The 20,300-nt window shown below is 52.9% G+C and overlaps 4 protein-coding genes across 4 annotated transcripts; 2 read left to right on the forward strand and 2 right to left on the reverse strand.

Moving 5' to 3' along the window:
- Positions 1–1,997: 1,997 nt before the first annotated feature.
- MAM_05282 (ABC transporter, transmembrane domain, type 1) lies at positions 1,998–6,916 on the forward strand (the record flags this gene model as incomplete). Its single annotated transcript, XM_040824080.1, has 4 exons — positions 1,998–2,309; positions 2,425–3,075; positions 3,137–6,283; positions 6,335–6,916. 4 exons carry the CDS (start codon positions 1,998–2,000, stop codon positions 6,914–6,916), a joined length of 4,692 nt encoding a protein of 1,563 aa, XP_040677792.1.
- A 767-nt stretch (positions 6,917–7,683) lies between these two features.
- MAM_05283 (tRNA-dihydrouridine synthase 3) lies at positions 7,684–9,960 on the reverse strand (the record flags this gene model as incomplete). Its single annotated transcript, XM_040824081.1, has 2 exons — positions 7,684–9,637; positions 9,692–9,960. The coding sequence occupies 2 exons, from the start codon at positions 9,958–9,960 to the stop codon at positions 7,684–7,686; spliced, it is 2,223 nt and encodes a 740-aa protein (XP_040677793.1).
- Positions 9,961–10,715: 755 nt separating this feature from the next.
- MAM_05284 (conjugation with cellular fusion- protein) lies at positions 10,716–12,242 on the forward strand (the record flags this gene model as incomplete). The annotated part of the gene is made up of 1 exon (XM_040824082.1): positions 10,716–12,242. One exon carries the CDS (start codon positions 10,716–10,718, stop codon positions 12,240–12,242), a length of 1,527 nt encoding a protein of 508 aa, XP_040677794.1.
- A 450-nt stretch (positions 12,243–12,692) lies between these two features.
- MAM_05285 (mitochondrial hypoxia responsive domain containing protein) lies at positions 12,693–13,490 on the reverse strand (the record flags this gene model as incomplete). The annotated part of the gene is made up of 2 exons (XM_040824083.1): positions 12,693–12,754; positions 12,857–13,490. 2 exons carry the CDS (start codon positions 13,488–13,490, stop codon positions 12,693–12,695), a joined length of 696 nt encoding a protein of 231 aa, XP_040677795.1.
- Between the last annotated feature and the right edge of the window lie 6,810 nt (positions 13,491–20,300).

Consider the following 20,300-nt stretch of genomic DNA (forward strand, 5'->3'; position numbering starts at 1 on the left):
ATTGGCTACCCTGTAACATCAACCACCACCTACATTCTGATCATGCTCGTTACGTCTACATGGTGAGGAGTCGACCACGCCCTGTGGACGATCATCGATCCCCTGGGAGGAATTGAATATGGGCTGATGCCCCGAACCTCTTTATGGAGTAGTGCTTCTCTGTACAGCAAAGAACATCGAATCAATTCGGGCTTACTCCCTACGGAGTACAACTTTAAAGGATTTTCATGGGTATTTCCAAAACCCATATCATGTTTCAAGCCACTAATCGTGTGGCTGGCTCGAAGGAAATTTGCTGCCAGTGCCAGGCTGAGCAGGGCAACTGCGGCATTGCATGATTGGTCCCTTGTGGTGTGCGCATCTCGCGTATTTCACGTTCGAATTTGCACGTCACACTTCAGCAAACATCTGCAACCCGGACCTAGGGAACGGATTCTGCTAGTGCGTTGCCACGCACTAGGCATCAAGGAGTGAGTTGTTGTCTGCAATTGCGCATGGATAAGACCATCTGGGGTCATTTGGATCGTGAGTCATCCCCGCTGAGTACATCGCGATTCGCAACTGGAGAGTTTGGCAGGCAGCCACTGCGATCCCTCGCCCTTTTTCCTTGTCTACTGGCTGTTCAGATTACCCGGAATACAGCACTGTGGACCGCGGACTGGGTTGACCGCGTGCTCGAGAAAAATATTCCCGAAACGTGGTCGTGTTGAGGCATGAGCCTGCCCGGTAAGAGTTTTGTTTGCTCTTGCCCAGACAGAATTGCCGCTGTCAGGATCCCGTGACAATTTGACTGAACCAAACGAAGCGCTGGGATCGGTAGGTTAGTGAGACATTGCGTCTTTATTGGCCCCTATGGATGGAGGACCTCATTCCGTTTTGATGCAATGAGTTTGGTGATGGGAGCTGTTTCTGACTCTCGAAAACTCGGCCAGTCGGAGCGTCTATGCCGAAATTTCTCTCACACAGGCATAGTTGGTGAGTGATGGAACGTTCTTGAAGGGCTTTTGTACATAATGTGGTGCAAGATCGAGTCAGATATTGACGCCAGTGAATACAGTAACCGAACCCAGTCTCTCCGTTCACGGTTGACGGGTAAGTCACCCGCGACTTGGCTCTAGGCCTTGGAGACAGGAGCCAACGAATCAAACATGATCAGTATCCCCGGAAGCTGGGGACCTTAGTAGCATCTGCGCCGTCATTTTTCGAGGCTGCAAGAACCTTTGAGCCTCAGACTCCTTGCGCCAGCGGGATCAACGATGTCTTGAAGCTAGGGCATTCCTCAGCTCTGCCGCTGGTGTCTCACGTCCATATCCAATGGCACAAGAAAACAAATGAGCCTTGATTTGTGCTATGCTGTGCTTTTGAGAAGAAAAGCGGCTGTTCGCGTTCACAGCGCAGCGCAATGCAATGATTACTCGCTTTGTGCCTTGCGGCCAGCTCGAAAGGAGAAGGTGACCCGGGTGCCTTGTTGGAGCTAAGGCTGATCAGGCTTCCCGGATGACTCTTCATCCTACGTCGTTGTCCTCTAGCGAGCCGCCAGGAAGACCAACGACTGTTTAGTTCGATGTTTCCTGTGCTCGTAGCGCGGCCAATAACTAGATGTTTCCTTGGTTGCTATCATCAGCCGCTCATCGCTCCTCTATCCTTTCATCATACATATTTCTCCCTTAGTTCAGAACCGTACCTATTTATGGGCTGTTTACCTCCTGGCCCATTGAACGTCGTGATCGTTCTCTCGACTTGTTTCGATTCCTGTTTCTGCTCGACCTGGCGCTTATGCTGAGGCGTCGGTGTATCACGTACCTTTATTGGAAGAGCCGCCGCGACGTTGCATATACTAACGAATTTCATTGCCATTGTTGAGCTGATTTGTTACCCGGGCGATTATTACAATCCTTTGGAAACATTTGAACCTTGTCCTCTTCCAGGGCCTTTTTTTCCTTTTTGTAGAGATCCCTTATCGAATTTGGGAAGGAGCCTGCCGATTTCCCGTCAACATGACTGTCCCAACGCTCCTTCCGCTCTCTGCTGCGGTCCTGGGAGCCACTGGCCTTATCACCTTTCTGGGACTCTTTGCTAGCCTGGCCCAAGCCCGAGATCGTACGCCACCGGACAACTTCTACGAAGATGTTGACGGTAAGGCTACGCCAGAGACAATGGCTGCCTTTTCAAACAAGAAGCCGAAAGCGTGTATACTGGTTTTCTCTGTTCTTGGATTTGGTCTCTCCATTACTACCACCATTCTGTCCATTCACAAACCCCTTGGTGATGGCCTCAACTTGGAAAATTGGCTCACCACTGGGACTTGGGTAAGTCGTCAAATACCGAAGGCGAGGTTTGCCAATGGACTTGTCTGGCACTTTTTCCGTCGTTCCAAATATTGTTTTTGAACCTGTGCACTGATCTCTCGACCCGTTGTTGTAGGCAGCTATTGCCATGCAAGCCACCTTCATTGTAGCTCAACATTCGCCTGTCAAGTCTCACGACCTTGGCCTTTGGGCATTTCTCTCGTCCCTAATCACCGAAATCGCCACTGTGGCCCAAATCTATCGTGTCAGCAACTTTGCATCCCTGGAAAAAGATGCCCAGCTCATTGTGCGAACCGTAAACGCGGCCATTCTAATTCCCTTGATGTTTTCCTGCATAAGTCTGCCTCGACGACCGGATGTTTTCTACAAAGGCGAAAGAATTGACGCAGAATGGTCTACCACGGTTCTCAGTCGGTATACCTGGAGCTGGGTCAACGATCTTCTGGAGACTGCTAAACGAAAAGGCGATCTGGATGAGAAAGATATCGATAGACCCGACCACACAATCCGAGCAGAGTATCTTGTCGACGCGTGGAACAAGGCAAATTACCAGGGCAGCCTCTTGCAATCCTTGCTTGCGGCCTACGGCAGACGTCTTGCACTTCATTGGGCCATTATTGTTTTTCGATGCATCGTCGGCATTGGCCCATTCTGGACTATGCTCCGTCTTGTCCAGATGCTTGAAGACCGCGATGCCGGTATTGAAGCGCCTCGTGAGCTATGGGGCCTCGTGATTCTCATGGGACTCTTCACTCTTGTTGAACAAGTAAGTCTATACGACAAATGGTCGCTCAAGTCCTTATCCAGCGTACTAAGTGATACCCTAGTGGTTGGACGGCTGGATTATCTGGTTTTCCATCACCAAATTGTTTGCTCCGGTAAGAGGACAGCTCTCAGCCATAATATTCGAAAAATCCCTGCGGCGAAAGAATGTCAAAAATGCGGAAAAAATCAAGGAGGATGAATTGTCCGATGACGCAAAGGGGAGTGATGTGGACAAGGACAAGAAGGGGAAAGAAGGAGCCGATGAGGACAGTGTATTGAAGTCTCGACAGGCAGTTGTGAACCTCGTCGGTGTGGACTCCAAGCACATTGCCGACTTTGCAATGATGCAGCTCTTTATCGTCAGTAGCATCGGTAAGCTTCTTGTTTATTCTGGCTATCTTGTTAATCTCATTGGCTGGGTACCCTTCGGCGCCGGTATTCTGGCCTGGTCCTTTGTACTTCCTGCAAACACTCTTGCCGCCAGATACTATCTCAAGGCCGAGACGCGACTGATGAAGAACCGTGACAACAAGCTGGCCGTTGTCAACGAGGCCCTCCTAGGCATGCGACAAATCAAGTTCTCAGCACTGGAAACCCAATGGGAAAAAAAAATCCTTCGGATGAGAGAAATCGAAATATCTTCGCTGAAGGATGTGTTCAAGGCCGACAGCATGCTATTCTTCTCCTGGGTGGCGAGCCCTATTCTTCTTGCGGCAGCGTCTCTGGCGGTTTATGCCGTCGTCAATGGAATGCTTGCGCCATCTGTCGCCTTCGTCAGTATCGGCGTCTTTAAGAGCCTGGAGGTATCGCTTTCGGCTTTGCCGGAACTTCTCACTGGAGGCATCGACACCCTGGTCTCCGTTAGACGTATTGATAAATACCTGAAGGGCCCCGAAATGGAGAACACTCTCACCGAAGGTCACGATGTAGCCTTTGACAATGCGACGATTGCCTGGCCCATCGATGACGAAGTTCCAGACGACGATCGATTTATTCTGAACAACGTCAACCTTTCTTTTCCGGCCGGTGAGTTATCCGTTATTTCGGGGAAAACTGGATCGGGAAAGAGCCTCGTGTTGAATGCTCTCCTTGGAGAATCCGATCTCCTGGAGGGACGCATTATTGTTCCTCGAATCGTCCCTCCCTTTGAACGACATGATGGTAAGGCACACCGCGGAAACTGGATTCTTCCCGGCGCTGTGGCCTACGTAGGCCAGAGCCCTTGGCTTGAGAGCGCCTCACTCCGCGACAACATTCTTTTTGGGTTGCCTTTCATTGAGAGCAGATACAATGCCGTTCTGGATGTTTGCGCCTTGAAGAAAGATATTGAGATCTTAAATGATGGGGATAAGACAGAGTTGGGCGCCAATGGCATAAATCTCAGCGGCGGCCAGAAGTGGCGACTCACGCTAGCTCGTGCTATTTACTCTCGAGCCGAAATCCTCATCATGGATGATATTTTCAGTGCTGTCGATGCTCATGTTGGCAGACAGATTTTTGAAAGATGCATCTCTGGTCCAATCTGCAAAGGCAGAACTCGAATTCTTGTCACCCACCATGTTGCTCTCGTCGAACCCATCACCAAGTATTTTGTCGAACTCGGGGAAGGCACAGTTCTCAATGCTGGTCTTACATCTGACCTAGCTGAAAACGGTACGCTCGAACTCATCAAGAGTCACGAACAAAGTCGATTCGAGGTCGGCGTCAAAGATACCACTGACAGCCCAACTGCCGTCAATTCTGAGGAAGTTTCAGTTGAAGAAGCTATGGATCTCGAGGAGACTGCAAACCCACTGCAAAAGATTCCGTCTCAGACAGCTAAGAAATTCGTCGAAGATGAAGCTCGTGCAAAGGGAAACGTCAAAGCCCGCGTGTATAGCACTTTTCTCAGTAGTAGCGGCGGATGGTTCTTCTGGGGGGTTTGCGTCCTTTTCTTCGTTGCCTTTGAGGCCGGCAATCTCGGACGTAACTGGTGGGTGCGTATTTGGACGGGTGCCTCTGAAGGGCGCATTTCTGCAAATGCGTCTCGTGAACTTGGTATGGTCTATGGTCTCTCATATGAGCACAGCACCCTCCACTCAGCTTCCGCTTCTCGGCTTTTCGCGTTTAGTGAGAAGCCTAAGCACACTTTGTCGTATTACCTCTGGATCTATGTAGCTATTGCTGCTGCAAGTGCTCTTGTTGGCACTTTGCGATTTATCTGGTCTTTCATCATGAGTATCAAGGCTGCCAGGACTCTTTTTCGCAGAATTCTATTCACAGTTTTGCGAACGCCGTTGCGTTGGCTAGACACCGTCCCTGTCGGTCGTGTTCTCAACCGTCTCACCGCCGATTTTGATATTATCGACAATCGAATCACTATGGACCTCGGCTTCATGTTCTGGCGTCTTCTGGGCCTTTTGGGTGTCTGTGTGGCGGCTCTCCTGGTTTCTACTCTGATGCTGCCCTTGGCATTTGCTTTGTTACTTGTCGCTAGCTTCATTGCTCTCCGATTCTTGAGCGGTGCACGGCCGGTTAAACGAATTGAGAGCAATGCCAAATCACCAGTCTTTGAGCTTTTCAACTCGTCACTGTCTGGTGTGTCTACCTTGCGAGCTTTCAAGAAGACCCAGACCTACGTCGACCGAATGCACTCTTATCTTGATAACTGGGACACGATTTCTGTCCATATTTGGACGCTTAATCGTTGGTTGGGCTTCCGTATGGCACTGGTAGGGACCGTCTTCACCACCATGGTCGGCGTCATCGTTGTCGGCTCCTCATTCGTTGATGCTGCTATGGCCGGGTTTACTCTATCGTTCGCTCTTGACTTCTCGAGCAATATGCTTATGGCTATCCGAGGCTATGCATCCTTGGAACTAGACATGAATGCTGCTGAGCGTGTGATTGAATACACGGAAGTCGAGACCGAGGACTTGGGCGGCGAGATTCCTCCAGCTTCATGGCCCGCGACTGGCAGAATGGACGTCAAAGATCTGGTCGTCAGTTATGCAGATGACTTGGCGCCCGTTTTGAAGGGTATTTCATTCGACGTGAAGAACAATGAACGCATTGGAGTCGTTGGCCGCACTGGTGCTGGCAAGTCCTCTCTGACCCTGGCTCTCTTCCGCTTCCTTGAAGCTCGATCTGGCCAAGTTCTCATTGATGGGATTGACATATCCAAGATTCGGCTCTCCGATTTGCGATCTCGTCTTGCCATTATTCCACAGGTATGTTATTCACTGTGACCCAGTGACACTAAATGCTGACACAATTGGCAGGATCCCGTACTTTTCTCCGGTACTGTTCGAAGCAACCTCGACCCCTTCGATGACCATACAGACGATGAGTTGAAAGAATGTCTGTCGAGAGTCCACTTGGTTGACTCTAGTCCTGTTACTCCTGCGAATGAGGCATCCTCGGCTGCTGGATCAACCATCGCCCCCAAGAATACCAACCTCTTCCGCGACTTGTCTAGCGGCATTTCTGAGTCTGGCGGTAACTTGTCTCAAGGCCAGCGTCAACTCCTCTGTATTGCCCGAGCTATTGTTTCGCGCCCAAAGCTTATGGTCCTTGATGAGGCCACATCTGCTGTGGACATGGCCACCGATGCCCTTATCCAGAGAAGCATTCGAGAAGAGTTTACAGACAGCACTCTAATTGTCATTGCTCACAGGTTAAGTACCATTGCTGACTTTGACCGCATTCTCGTCTTAAGTGAGGGTACTGTTGCTGAATTTGGTTCTCCTCGAGAACTGTGGGAGACCGAAGGTAGCACCTTCAGAGATCTGTGCGAACACAGCGGCGAGAAGGCCAAGCTGAAAGAAGTCATCCTGGGCGAGTCATGCCCGGGGGCATCATAGTGAAATTACCATGTCTCGCAGCTCACACGGTGAGCGTAATAGGTTGAGGTATATTATTGTATTTGATTTATTTTGAGTGACTTGTTATTTTATTGCAAGGAATTGGCTAGAATCAGATATGAATGATTCAATCTTCCTGGCATTCGGCTGAAGGTTTTGCGTGCTTCGGAGGCAATACATGATTTCTCGACCTTGCTACGAGAAGTAGGGCCATTCGCGTAGTTGGAAAAGAAAAGGTGGTTGTGTAATGCAGTATAGCAAATTCAAAGAAAGGACACGTATGATGCCCATAATGGCAGAAGTTGAGACCCCGTCGCTCACTGTTTGAAGTCAAGTAAGACGGATCTATTTTAAGTCCTGTGGTGAGGTCCTGACGAGAATATGTGACAATTGCAGTAATATGGTTGGAAAGCTCACCTATATTTATCCTCTGCTCCTGAATAATGAATGTCACTTGGGTTGTGATTGAAGTCCAAGTCAAAGGTGACACGGGTTCTTTTGTTCATGCCTACATCAGCCGTATACAAGCAAAGCAAACTCCAAATGGGAAGCACAATTGTGTAGTGACTCGACTCCTTTAATGTGCACATGTACGCTCCGTCATCTATTCATCTCCACCGCATCATCTAATTCAACCTTCCGCCTCATAAGCATTCGACCGATGTTTAGGTTGAAACTCGAATCCAGGATGGACTGGCCCCAGGAACATTTCCCTAGGAAACAAGTTAGCAACACCAGCAAGGGCCGAATCAAACACCGAAGAAGAGTCAATCATACGTAATCTTTATCCAGTCCTTGTAGTTCCCGCTGGCCATGAGAGTCTCCAAATCATTCCTGCCCACGTACGCTGGCGGACGATCATTCAAACTAGGCGGCAGCGCCTCCAAGAGGCCGACAGGAACATAACGATGCGCAAAACTCAACCACTCCAGCAGAAAACGCCTGGTAAAGCCGATACCGAGCTCATCTGAGCCCCAGGCGTCGAGGCCATAGCGGACGAATTTCTCAATGTACGTGAGACGCTCGGAGGCAGATTTGTCGAGGTACTGGCCTTGCTGGATCTCTTCGAAGAGCCAGGGCTTGATGAGGGCGCCGCGACCAATCATGACTGTGTCGACGCGGGATTTCGAGATATGCTCAAAGTATTCCGTGTGAGAGTAGCAGTCGCCATTGCCAATGAAGTACATCCTTCCGTCTTTCGAATTGGGAAGGGTGCTCGCATCAGGCTCGGCCAGGGTGTCGGCCATGGCGTCCTTTTGCTCGTTGTAGGATTTGATGAGGCCTGCACATTCCCCTATGTAGCTCCAGTCTGCGCGCTTGGTGTACCGCTGCTCGCGGCTGCGGCCGTGGAGAGTCAGCGCTGCGCACCCAGGGGCGCCGAGACGTTCGCGGTGCTCGCGTGAGCCAAAGGCGAGTTTGGAGATGACCGAGGGGGCCGTGGGGCGAGATGACTTCACGCCTGTTCGTATCTTGGCAGTGATGGGGATCTCGCCAGACATGGCATTCATGCCGCGTATCATGCGCTCGAGCTTGCCCTGGGACTCGAGCAGGGCTGAGCCGCCGCCGGACTTGAAGACCATGTCGATGGGACATCCGCAGTTGAGGTCGATGAGACGCAGGTGGGGGCAAAACCTGCTGAGGACGTCGGTGGCCTTGGTGACAACCCAGGGCTGGTTGCCAGAGATTTGGGCGCCGAAGCGCAGGTCGCGAGAGTTGTCGTAGTTGTCAAAGACGTAGTTGTTGCTACTGGGCTTGAAGGCAGGCGGTTGAATCTCGGATTCGTGCGCCTTGAGGAGGGTCCAGTCTGCCTTGGTGCCTTGAAGGAGTGGCATGCCCATGGCCATTTCGGAGTACGTCAGTTCGCAGCCCAATTCGACGCAAAGACGGCGGAAGGGGAGGTTTCCCTGAGTGGTCAGTGGTGCGAGGGTGGGTGTTTCGGGACCAAAGTACAGCCGGCGCTTTTCGGAGGGTTTGAAGGGAGGGTCGACGAATTGGGCCCGGAGGTCCTCGATGCCTTCGTTAGACTGGTCCTTGCGACGCTGGTGGAAGGCGTTGTTGAGAGTGGCTTCGTCGTTTATCCACTTGATGTACTCATCTGCTTTGGCGAAGTCGATTCGCTTACGGTTCAGGTCAATTTTTGTGCTCATAGCGACGTTGTTGTATATGCCTGATCGGCGCTCATCCAGCTCATCACCACCAGAGACTTTGGTTGGTGTTGATGTTGGCTTCTTGCCGTTGAACCCCGTCTTATTTGAGTCATCAATGAGAATCAGCTCCTTTCGGCCGTCCTCATGCTCCAGCTCCTTCATGTGACTCTTCACAAAACGACATTTCCAACCGGAGAAACAGAGACCGTACTGCTCAAAGACGGGGCATTTTCCGCCAAACGTTCCGACATCCTCACGACGTCCTTGCTCGAGATACTTTCGCAGGTCATGAGACATGCGGCACTCGTCACCGAATTTGCATGGATGAGGTGAGAATTCAGGGTACATAGCGCGACTGTTACAGAGCTGAATGGAATCTCCGAAGCGGCCGAAAGTGCGTTCAGTGTTCTGGCCTTTTTTTCTTTTTTCCTTTTTGCCTCTTTTGCCTTTGACACCCCCTTGGTTGTTGTCTCTGCAAGCGCTGGCGTCTCTGGCGTTACCACGGCCCTCAGCGGCATCGTCATCCACCATCCCTGAATCCGAGTTTCTTGATGCAGTTACATCAAGGAGGTATCTATGCAATGTTAGGCGAGCAATAATTCACAGCTGTTGGTTCCGCACTACTCACTCCTTTCTAATTGGTGTTATTCCAGCACGACGGTCTCGGGGTGCAGTTGACTCGATAGCAGTGTCGCCATGATCATTAGTTGGAGCATCTTGGGACTCCTGTTTGTCAGTTGCCCCCGTAGCGTTTGAGCCTTGTCTTGAGCGAGCTACATCGTCCACCCTAAGTCGCTTCGCAGCTGGTTGCTCAAGAGTATCAAGCTCATGATGGGCCGTTCCAGCAACCAGAGTCTGCTCTTCGCAGTTCGTTTTTGAATTGATACTTTCAGCCATCGGGAGTGTCGTGGGCGTTGAATAAGCGACAACGATCAATGCGTGCTGCTATCGAACAGCGACCACCTCCCGAAAGGCAAAAGATGACGGGCAAATGAGACTACCGGGCAGAATGCTTGACCAAGCCGGGTTAGTCAGCTCATCAGTCTGTTGATAATTTGGCGACCAGTACGGAGTAGCTTCAGAGGAAGATTGAAATAGACGGCGGTGGGGACTTTGGCGCTTTTTCACACCGCTTTGTGGATGGGATATTTTGTTGAAGTTGAGGTGGTTGGTGAGGAAAAAGAAAAAAATAATAGAAATTCTACTCCGTACAATGCTCGAGTGCAGGGCCAAAAAAGGGTCCGCTAATAACGGCGTGTTGCTTGACTGACGGCCACTTGCCTACAGTTGGCGGGCAAAGCGGGCGCCAACTCGTGGTGGGGTTCGCGGGAGTGGCAACACATCAATGAAGTGGGCAGGAGCGACTGGGCAGACTCCTCCTTACAGCTCCCTGCTCACAGCTCCGTCTCGAAGTGCATTACTGCTACCCCTCAGATGCGCCCATGAGGGATGAGGGGGAACAGCTCATTGTGCCGTATACATTCAATTGCTCATTCCCAGTCTGACGGAATTGCCCAATTCCCCCCGGCCCTTTGCTTCTGGCAATTGCGCCAGTTCCACCCGTCAACTTCGCGTCTCCCTCTCGCAAACACCCGCCGTCGTCATCATCTGGTGGCCGAGGCAATGAGCTTCGGCTCGTGACACACACCACCATGGCGGACTCTGGCAAGTCGATTCGTTCCCCTCACAAGGCGTCCAAGACGAGCTCTGCCCGATCGAGTACGGCACCCTCGGGCGCTCCGCCCAACCAACAAATGGCCTTGTATCACGATTCAAACGATTCTGACCAAGAACCCGCTCCATTGCCGCGAAGCCATACTCCAGGCCATCTCGCCAGCAAAAGCGTCAATGACAAGCGAGCAAGGACTTCCGACGTCGCCATCCGGCAACGATCCCAATCCGCCTCTCAGGTCGCATCAAGCTCTACCTCAAGCCCATACCCAGCCAAGACGTCTCCTGTGACAAACGGGTCTGCCGAACCGCCTGCGGAAGATGACGACAAGGAGAAGCAACGAACAGCGGATTCGCGAGTCAGTTCCTCCGTACCTGCCGGCGGTCGAAAGGCCCCATCCTCCTCAGCAACATCTCGGAAATCCAACAAGGTCATCCGACCCCCTCGGGGGCAACACATACCTTTCCCGCCGCTCCCTGATCCCAAGGACGCAGCGGACGTTGAGCCCGCCCCAGCATCTGGCTTGTATTGGTCAAGAGCCTTTGTGTCAGGATCGCCGCACTCAAACCTCAGGGCGCACACGACAACCTTGATCGGGTCCAATATTTACGTCTTTGGCGGCTGTGACACACGAACATGCTTCAATACAGTCTATGTCCTCGATGCCGACGCCTTCTACTGGTCCGTCCCGCACGTGGTTGGCGATATTCCCTTGCCACTACGCGCAATGACCTGCACCGCCGTCGGTAAAAAGCTGGTCGTGTTTGGCGGCGGCGATGGCCCGGCATATTACAACGACGTGTACGTTTTAGATACCGTCAATTTTCGGTGGACAAAGCCTACTATAACAGGCGACAGGGTCCCGTCCAAGCGGAGAGCCCACACGGCATGCCTTTACAAAAACGGCATCTACGTGTTTGGGGGCGGCGACGGCGTCAGAGCACTCAACGACATTTGGAGACTCGACGTCAGCGACCCGACCAAAATGTCGTGGAGGCTCATATCCGGGCCCGAAAAGACACCAAGCTCGAGCTCGACCGCCAAACACCACCGTCCCAAAGCCCGCGGCTACCACACAGCCAACATTGTTGGCAGCAAGCTGATCATCTTTGGCGGCTCAGACGGCGGCGAATGCTTCGACGACGTGTGGGTCTACGACGTTGAAACACACGTCTGGAAATCGGTTTCCATACCGGTTACCTATAGACGCCTATCTCACACAGCCACAATCGTAGGCTCATATCTGTTCGTGATTGGAGGTCACGACGGAAGTGACTACTGCAACGATGTGATACTCCTGAATCTCGTGACGATGACGTGGGATAAGAGGAAAGTCTACGGGAAGCCGCCGAGCGGTCGGGGATATCACGGGACGGTGCTACATGACAGCAGATTATTGGTAATTGGAGGGTTTGACGGCAGTGAAGTATTTGGGGATGTGTCGATACTGGAGTTGGCGGTGCATGCGTATTATTCGCAGATAAGCCACTTTACAATTGAAGTTTGAGCGGGCGTTGGCGCGGAATGGTAACGGTAACGAAACTGATGATGACATGATACTGTACGTCTGGCAGTGTAGACATACCTAGTCTCAGCTTTCCAGAGTGCCACCTAGCTAGGTAGTGATATTGCTTGTTCTGATGTGCTTTGAGCGTTGTGCAAAACTTGCAAAGACGACAAGCTGGATGGGCTCAAGCAGAGGAGCACGCGGGGATACGCCAGTCTCTGGCCCAATGTTGGGTAGAATGTGGAAAAAAACTTGTACAATACAGACCTGACGGAGGTCTCGAATGCCTACGATGCCACCCAAGTGCGGTTCCCCAGAACGCCGTTCTCCCTCCTCTGATAGAACGCTATCTCGTGCTTTTTGGATATGCAGAATGGGAGATGTGTTGTGCGTTTGCGTGCGCACGTGTGATGGCCTTGTGAGCCGGCAGCGCCATGGTTGAATCCAGAATCAAGACTTGCCCTTGGCAGCCTTCTTGGCTGCCAGTCGTCGTTCCTCAGCCTCGACCATGTCTACCACCAACCACTGTCAGCCTGGTTCACGCACGACGTTTGACGAGGCAAGGCAAGGCAAGGCAAGGCAAAAAAAAAAACCCAACAAACAACAGAACTTACCCATCCACAGATCCTGGCCCTCATAATCCTCCTTGTGAACCTTCTTCTCAATCAAATGCTTGTGCTCGGGATCGTTGGGATCAAGCACCATGACCGTCTCCCAGCGGCCGCTGCCCTTCTTGGCGTCGTTGACCTCAAAGGCGGCGCTGACGACGAGCACGGCCAACGTCAGCCCCTGCGCGTAGACACGGGCCTGGACCAGCTTCTGCGAGGTGCTCATGGGGGCGCGGCCGACAATGGCCAGCGCGACGGCCATGCTCGCCAGCCAGGAGGCGAAGACGATGCTGTAGCGGTTCTCCTTTCCCCACTCCATGAAGCGCTCGTACGCCGACTCATTCTCGCGCGCCATCTGGATGGCGCGCTGCGAGGCGTCCTTGTAGCCGTAGTTGGGGTCGTTCTGGCGCTGGAAGTTGTTGGAGTACCGCTCGGCGGTGACAATGGCGCCAAACGTCGCCGTCGACGTGACGAGGAACGAGCGGAACGGGAGGGTCAGCGACCGGAAGGCCGGGTAGCGGCGCGAGGCGAGCACCACGCCGCCGAGGCCGAGGGCCAGGCTGGCCGTGCCGCCGATCAGGCCGCCTTTGACGACGACGTCGAAGTGGGCCTTTTCTTCTTCCTTGCTGACGACCTTCATTGTCGGGGGATTTGCAGCGGCGGGAAGGGGAAGGCCGCGTGGTGGTGGTGCCTTATGTCCTTATGTATTGGTTGATGTGGTTGGCATTTGGAAGTCCGGGAGGCTTTCGGTGAAAATTGCTGACGGGGGTTTTTCTGAATTGCCGAATTTCCGGGGCCGCCCCAGTAAAAAGAGAAGGAAAAAAGGGCAGGAACGTTGCACCGCAGAGGCACGGTGTTTCAGTCACCGCGGAGATTGTCGATGCCAACCAGTGGTGCGCTCCGGTGAGCGGTTTTTGCCGACGAAATTTGTTAATTTGTTCAGGAGCTCAAAAGGGCTATTTTGTTTTTGATGTCCGAGAAGGAGGAGACTTCCTCCGGATGCTTGGATTCGTGTAAATAGCGCGACACGCGGTTACACAACGAATCGTGGTTCACGACGGGAAACAGGACGTGATTGATCGTTTAAAGGGCCAATTTGATGGTCGTGTGCAATACAGTTGCTCGGTTGCGAATTGCGGCAGAGTCCAGGCGCGCGGACGGGCAGCAACCAATATCTACTGCAGTAACTACAAAGGAAACAAAAAAAAGCCAGTCCAATCATCCTCATGATTCTTGATTCGTGGTTCACGTCATGGCTGCGTCGGCAGCCACGGGATGATGTCAGCCTGGTGCGCTGCTGCCCTGCGAGCCGTGGGTGACACGTGACTGCCGGCGCGAAGCCATCCTGTTTCTCCCGAGACCATCGGCCCAAGGCCGAGACATTTCCGCCGTTGCATCCATGCAGCCAATGTCTCTGCCGTACTCCGTACAAGATGCCAAACGGCGACATCCGTACGGATCCGTACCAAGGACGGAGCACCGCCGACGCGACTTGCGAGCAATCCAAGCATTGAGCAGGGAATGCAGGCCCTGCTGTGTGCCGCGCCGCCGTCAACTTGTCGACAAAGCAAGCTTTTGACACGGCCATCACCCGCCAGCGTCCAGCGCCATCGCAATCATGGCACATCACTACCAACAGCCGGATTTGACAGCTCGGCCTTGAGCGAGGCAAAGACAGTCACAGGTCGGCATGCCAACACAATGTCCGCACGACCACCAAGGCCGTAAGGGCAGCACGCGGCTCGCAGTCAACGGGTTGCTACAGCCTGGATGACCGTGGATATTCAACCATCCTGCACTTCCAACGGCACGGAGCACATCCAGGCACCGTATCTGACCAAAACGCGAAGAGAGGTCGCGTGGCCACCTTCCCGAGTCGTCTATCGTTGCGAACGATACAAGATCGCAGGCCACATCCGATTCCTTGCTTTCTCATCCCGGGCAACAGCCGTCGCTCTGACGTTTATGGTGTATCAGGCGGCAGAGAATGGGTCTGGGCTACCGACCAAATTTGTACTTGGCAATGTTCTTCCGCCAAACATCTCATACGTGGTGTGGTTCTCCGTACAAAACGGGTCCTTCGAGTCCCGCTGGAGATGGGCGCGACCCGGCTGTTAGTGTTGCCTTTCCTGCGTCTCTCACTTTCTGGCACATTGAATATTTCTTTCCATCGCCGTCTCTCCTTTCAAGCGTAATCATCTTCGTCCTCGTTGGCTCGTCCTGCCTTCGAACTGATCAACTTCCCCCGGTGGACAGGGACCCGTACGCAGACCCATTCCTCACATGGTGAATGGAGACGATTTCTAGCCTGTCCCTGTCCAAAGCGTTCTTGGGAAAAAAAGGATGGAAATGCCAAGTCGCCTGCAGGATCCATGAGTCGCGCGGGGTGCGGGAGATTCCTCGACAGTCGTGTTATCGTTATGCCTTGTACGGAGTGCTACTTTTCGTAATACGGAGTACTCCGACAGATACGAAGAAACTGCACATGCACAGCCGCCGGCCTGGACACAGACGACGTTCCAACCGTTTGCGGCTTCGGTCCGGTGCCGATGAATGGATGAGTAGCTTCAACAACCTCAGTCGTGATGGTATTTACAAACACTTGACCAATCACGCCTTGTTGACGTACGCCATGCGCCGTCCTTTGGATCGGATGGCCTCAGCATTGCAGCTCAGGCCAGCTTGACATCAAAGCTGATGATTGATGGATGTGCTACTCCGTACATGTATGCGCAGCATCGCCTTGTGTACCGTACTAGTCTGAATGCATCTCGTCCCTAATAATTACTCTATTATTGCCCCCCCTGGACATTAGGCATCTGCCGACGTCTTGTGAACTGGAACTCACCAGTATCTCGCACTCCAGGCACCCGGCCCGTCGCATGAGCAGGAATCGGCTACCAACAAACAGCTTGCTTCTCATGGTGTCCGGTGAGGCTGACTTTGTCAAGACTCAAGGCCATTCATTCATTGACTTGTTTGTAGCAAGGCCGAAAACACGCAGGACGCCCATCACTCACTTGATAGACGGAAAGGCTTCTATTAGTACCTTCAAAATACGGAGTAGGTGGTCCCTGATGGTTCTTCGCCGCCAGGACAGCCGCGATGGTCATACCACGTTTTCTGCTGAGTTTGCAGCGGCGTCCCACGTTTGTGGCTGGTGATGACACATGGGCGCCCTGTTCATGTCGGCATTCGATGAACCGGATCGCTTCTGGTTGGCAAGGAGTGCGAGGCAATGAGACAAACAATAGACGAACGGCGCAGACGACATTTTCGAGCCCACAAAATTTGTCTGTTTCATGGTCCTACCGCAGCAAGACGGCAGGCGAATGTTCCACCTATTACGGAGTAGTCAAGACGTTGTTAGTATTATTAGGGTCGCATTTGTCAAACACTCATTCCTATCATACAAGTCGGCCGGTTAGGAGACTGCCCACCAGTCGGTGGCGCCGAGCAGTCCACTGCATCCACCAGCTTTGCTCTGGAAGGGATCCATTCGTTCCATTGATGGCGACGGGCCTAACGCCTACTAGTCGATTGCCTAGTTGACAGGGTTTCCATTGTGTCCCTGAACAGCTCCGCTAATACGGAGACAACCCGTTGCGACAAAACAAAACGCATTGAGGCACAAGCCAGCGTGCCAGCATGGACCCAGAAGAAACGCAACGAGCCTGTCTCGTGCAGTAGTAAACTTATTCCAGGCAACGTCATGCTATCCCTGGCCCGAGGATAGCTTTTTGTAGCCAGTTCAACCAGATCGCCTGGCCATTTGTGGGATGCAAAGTGGCGCGGTGCTATCCTTCATCCTCTGCGACATAAACTTGACAGTTATTGTTGTGCTCTCCAGGGCGATCGTGATCTGGCTCGACAATCAAATGAACGCAATCGTCGTCGTCGGTGTTGTGTCCGCCGTTGCTATTGACAGGGACTGGGACTGGGAATACCCGCTGGCTGAGTGGATAGTTCCATGTGTTGCGGTGAATGCAGGAGTGTCTAACCAAACTGCTGGAGCCGCAAGAATACTTGCTTTTACATGACAAGTATGTCGAAAAAGGACATCGGAACCGAAGTCGCCCTGTGGACCGCGAAATCCCAATTGCCAAGTCATGGATGATGCAGTGATGCAAACGCCACAGAGTAGCATCTCAGCCATCAATGACAAACATCATTCTCACGGAAAACTTCCCCATCGAGGGTTGTGGTGTGGTGTGGTGTGGTGTGTGCCAGCTCACGGATCCAAGAGACAAGCGTCTCTCCAAACCAAGTTGCCGCCAACGCTGCCGCCGCTTCCGAAACCTAGTACAGGAGCCTATGACTCGGGCCGCCGACCTTGCCACATGCTTGCCATGTTGCCCGCCATGGCGGCAGGCTGGCACGATCCCGGCATTGCCGCCAGAAGGGCATGGGCCCAATATCGTCCACTCCATACCAAGAACTCTGGAGAGACTAAGGAGTGCGAGCAAGTGAGTGCCCAGGTATGGACAGTACACCACCACTCAACCAATGGGACAAAGAGGACTCCCAAGACACTTGGAGAGCCAGATGCGGAGGGAACGGATGATTGTGGCTAATACATTAATAAGGCTGACGATAAGCTCGAATTTATCCGTTGGTGATTCGCACGGAACTTGGCTGGAGACTGACAGACAGAGATGAACCAATTTCCGGTCTGATCAAAAGGACCCTGGCGCTGGTTGGCACTGATTTCGCATTACTAGAAAAAAAAGGGCCTTGTTGAATTGAACCTCGGAGCCTCATCCATGTCTCAGGTTAGTGGTGGCTGAACCACACACAATACGGAAGTAACGAAGCTGGGAGGAGGACAATATTTTTTACATAAGTGACAGACTGTCTACCGCCTAAGATGTGATGCTTCATGCCGATGCGGGAGAATAACCACCGCGGATATCTGAGGTCGAGTTAACCGCCGCCTTTGCCGCGTTAACGTAGGACAAATCTGCGGTGTGCGTGCCCCGTCAACGTGGTTTCTTTGTGCGCAGACCAGACGTCACCGCTGGTCTCAAATGGAACGCCCCGTGGGTGAAAGGCAAGGTTTCCCCTGAATGCTCAACGGACGAGCATCATGTCGGAGCACTCTTGCGGAGTAGCGAGCAAAGCGAGTTACTCGGTCGAATGGCTGCTTAGCCTCACGACACACAGGCCACAGGCGGTTGGTCGATGGGTGCCCATGTGTACTGTACGACAAAGACGCGTGGGCGGCAGGCAGAGATCTCTACATGGACCAATGCAAGTCAGCGGTGTAAGCTTCTTTCTTTCTTGAACCATTAGTTTAGTACTAAGTTGCCTGGCGCCAAACCTGGGAAGCTTTTCCTTTGTTCGCCGGTCCATCCGTGTAGATACTAAGCAGGTCATCCCACCACACCATCCTTGGAAGCCACAAGCGATATGCGACGCCTCCAAGTCGAGACATCAGCATGGAGAGAAATCCTCGAGACGGCGACTTCATCCCTGACCACGAAACTCGAGCTCCATACGGGAATCGAGCTGGTCAGGCTCTGGGCATCAATCCATAGACACCTTTGCGGGGCCATGGAGAGCTGGATCCAAGAGTCAGGACTCAGGACCAAGACTGTGGAAACTTTAAGGTGTGACATTGAGCGAACATGCCGATGAGAGTTTGTGCTTGTTTCAGCGAAGCGCATCAACTCGAGTTCATCAAGAGCTGAACCTCACAAGACTTGTGGCAAAGCCTGGCGTGGCAGCCAGCCAGGAAAGGACAATTTGCCTGCGCCGGATCTCGAAGTCCTGAAGTCGGTGTGCTGGCCCCCACCAGAACGATCAGGTGCATTTGCCTCCAAGAGTGAATGAATACATTGTTCGTCGTGCCACGAGCTCACTGGCAGTGCAGTATACATGTAGAGAGAAAATGACGCCTCCTCAGTCGTGGAAAGTTGTCAATAGAAGCCGTGTGTCGAATCTGTCTTGAGTAAGGTATGTACTGAAGGTACGTACTAGTAGGTACGAAGTAGGGGAGGCGATGGTTGCCGAAGCCACCAGGGCAGGTACCAAGGGGGGTACTGGGTACTCCGTACTCCGTACTTGGTAGTTGGATGCTTGAGTAGAAGGAGCCAGGGAGGGAGAGTGTGCTTGGCAACTGAAATCGCGCACCGCACCTTCCTTCCTTCCATCGGTAAATACCACTTGTTGATAAGGAAGGGACAACTGCTGCACGAGTGGCACTTGGTGAAAACGGAAACGAACAAGTAACGTAGTTACTCTGTAATATCATAGTATTTCCCTCATATGTACGGAGTACGAGCCTCCTCCCTTTGAACCCTTGATCCTTACCCCGGCCCCGGCAAAAAGACCCTCTCACTTTGACTCGACAAACAAAGGTGGCCCTCGCGGTACGGAGCACGTACATACCTGGAAAGACCTCATCTCGCATCATCCGTCGTGCGTACGGAGCACAGTGGAATCAGCCACCACCCCAGCCTTGGCATTTTACCACCTCGTCCAAAGATGGCATCTGTCCACCCGCTGCGGCGGCGACGACGACGACGACGTCGACTTGTTCCGCCGTTGGTCGCTGTAGCTTCAACGTCCTCTTTCATTCTACCTTGGAGGACGTGCTGCAGAGGCAAAAGGAGCAGTGTATACTCCGTACCATGGCACCCCATCCGGCCTGGTGCTCCGACGTAGGCATGTCGCGCTCGTGTGCGCTGGCCCGACCCAGCCGATGCGTCCGTCTCCTCCGTACAATACAATACAGTACAGTACAGTACAGTACTGCTTGGCATGCTTGAATCAATCAATACAATACGACCAGACAGTGCAGCCTTCTCCACTGCTCCCGATGCCGAGAGGTTCCAGAGATCTGCCCTGACTCGTCCACCGGGCTGCTTTGTGTCCACCGGCGGCCAGACAGCCACCGTCCTGGGACTCCAACTGAGAGGACACAGTCGTCATGTGTGGCACCGGCCAACTCCCCATGTCCACTTCTTGTTGTATCGGGGGCCCGTTCAAACAGCCTCCTCGACAAGCCGTGACGCCCAACAGACTTACACGCTTCGCGCCGGCTCTTCGTGTCGAGCCAGGCAGAAGGAAGCGAGGAGGCGAGGAGGCGAGGAGGCGAGCAGGCCAAGCTTAACAGGCCCACTGCGTATCTTCATTGCAAACAGCGACCAAGCGTGCAGACTGGGGACGTTTGACCACATCTATCTATGCATGTGACTTCTTTCGACGCATGCCAACCTTATTGCTCACATCATAGCGACTTGCCACTGCACTCTCTCTGAACCACACCAACGCCGTACTAGGCGCCTAGTCTAGGTAGCTCTGGACCACAGTGTCATTGTTCTCTAGTCAGACCGCCTGGACCATTTGGCAGCGCTGGGACCATTCATAAACCGCACGGGAGCCATCCCATCCGTCCTGGACTTGGACTGCCTTTGACGATCCAAACTCGCTGCTGTCTCACGCTTTG

Source organism: Metarhizium album, assembly GCF_000804445.1.
Source record: "Metarhizium album ARSEF 1941 chromosome Unknown scaffold_13, whole genome shotgun sequence".
NCBI classification, from domain to species: Eukaryota; Fungi; Ascomycota; class Sordariomycetes; order Hypocreales; family Clavicipitaceae; genus Metarhizium; species Metarhizium album.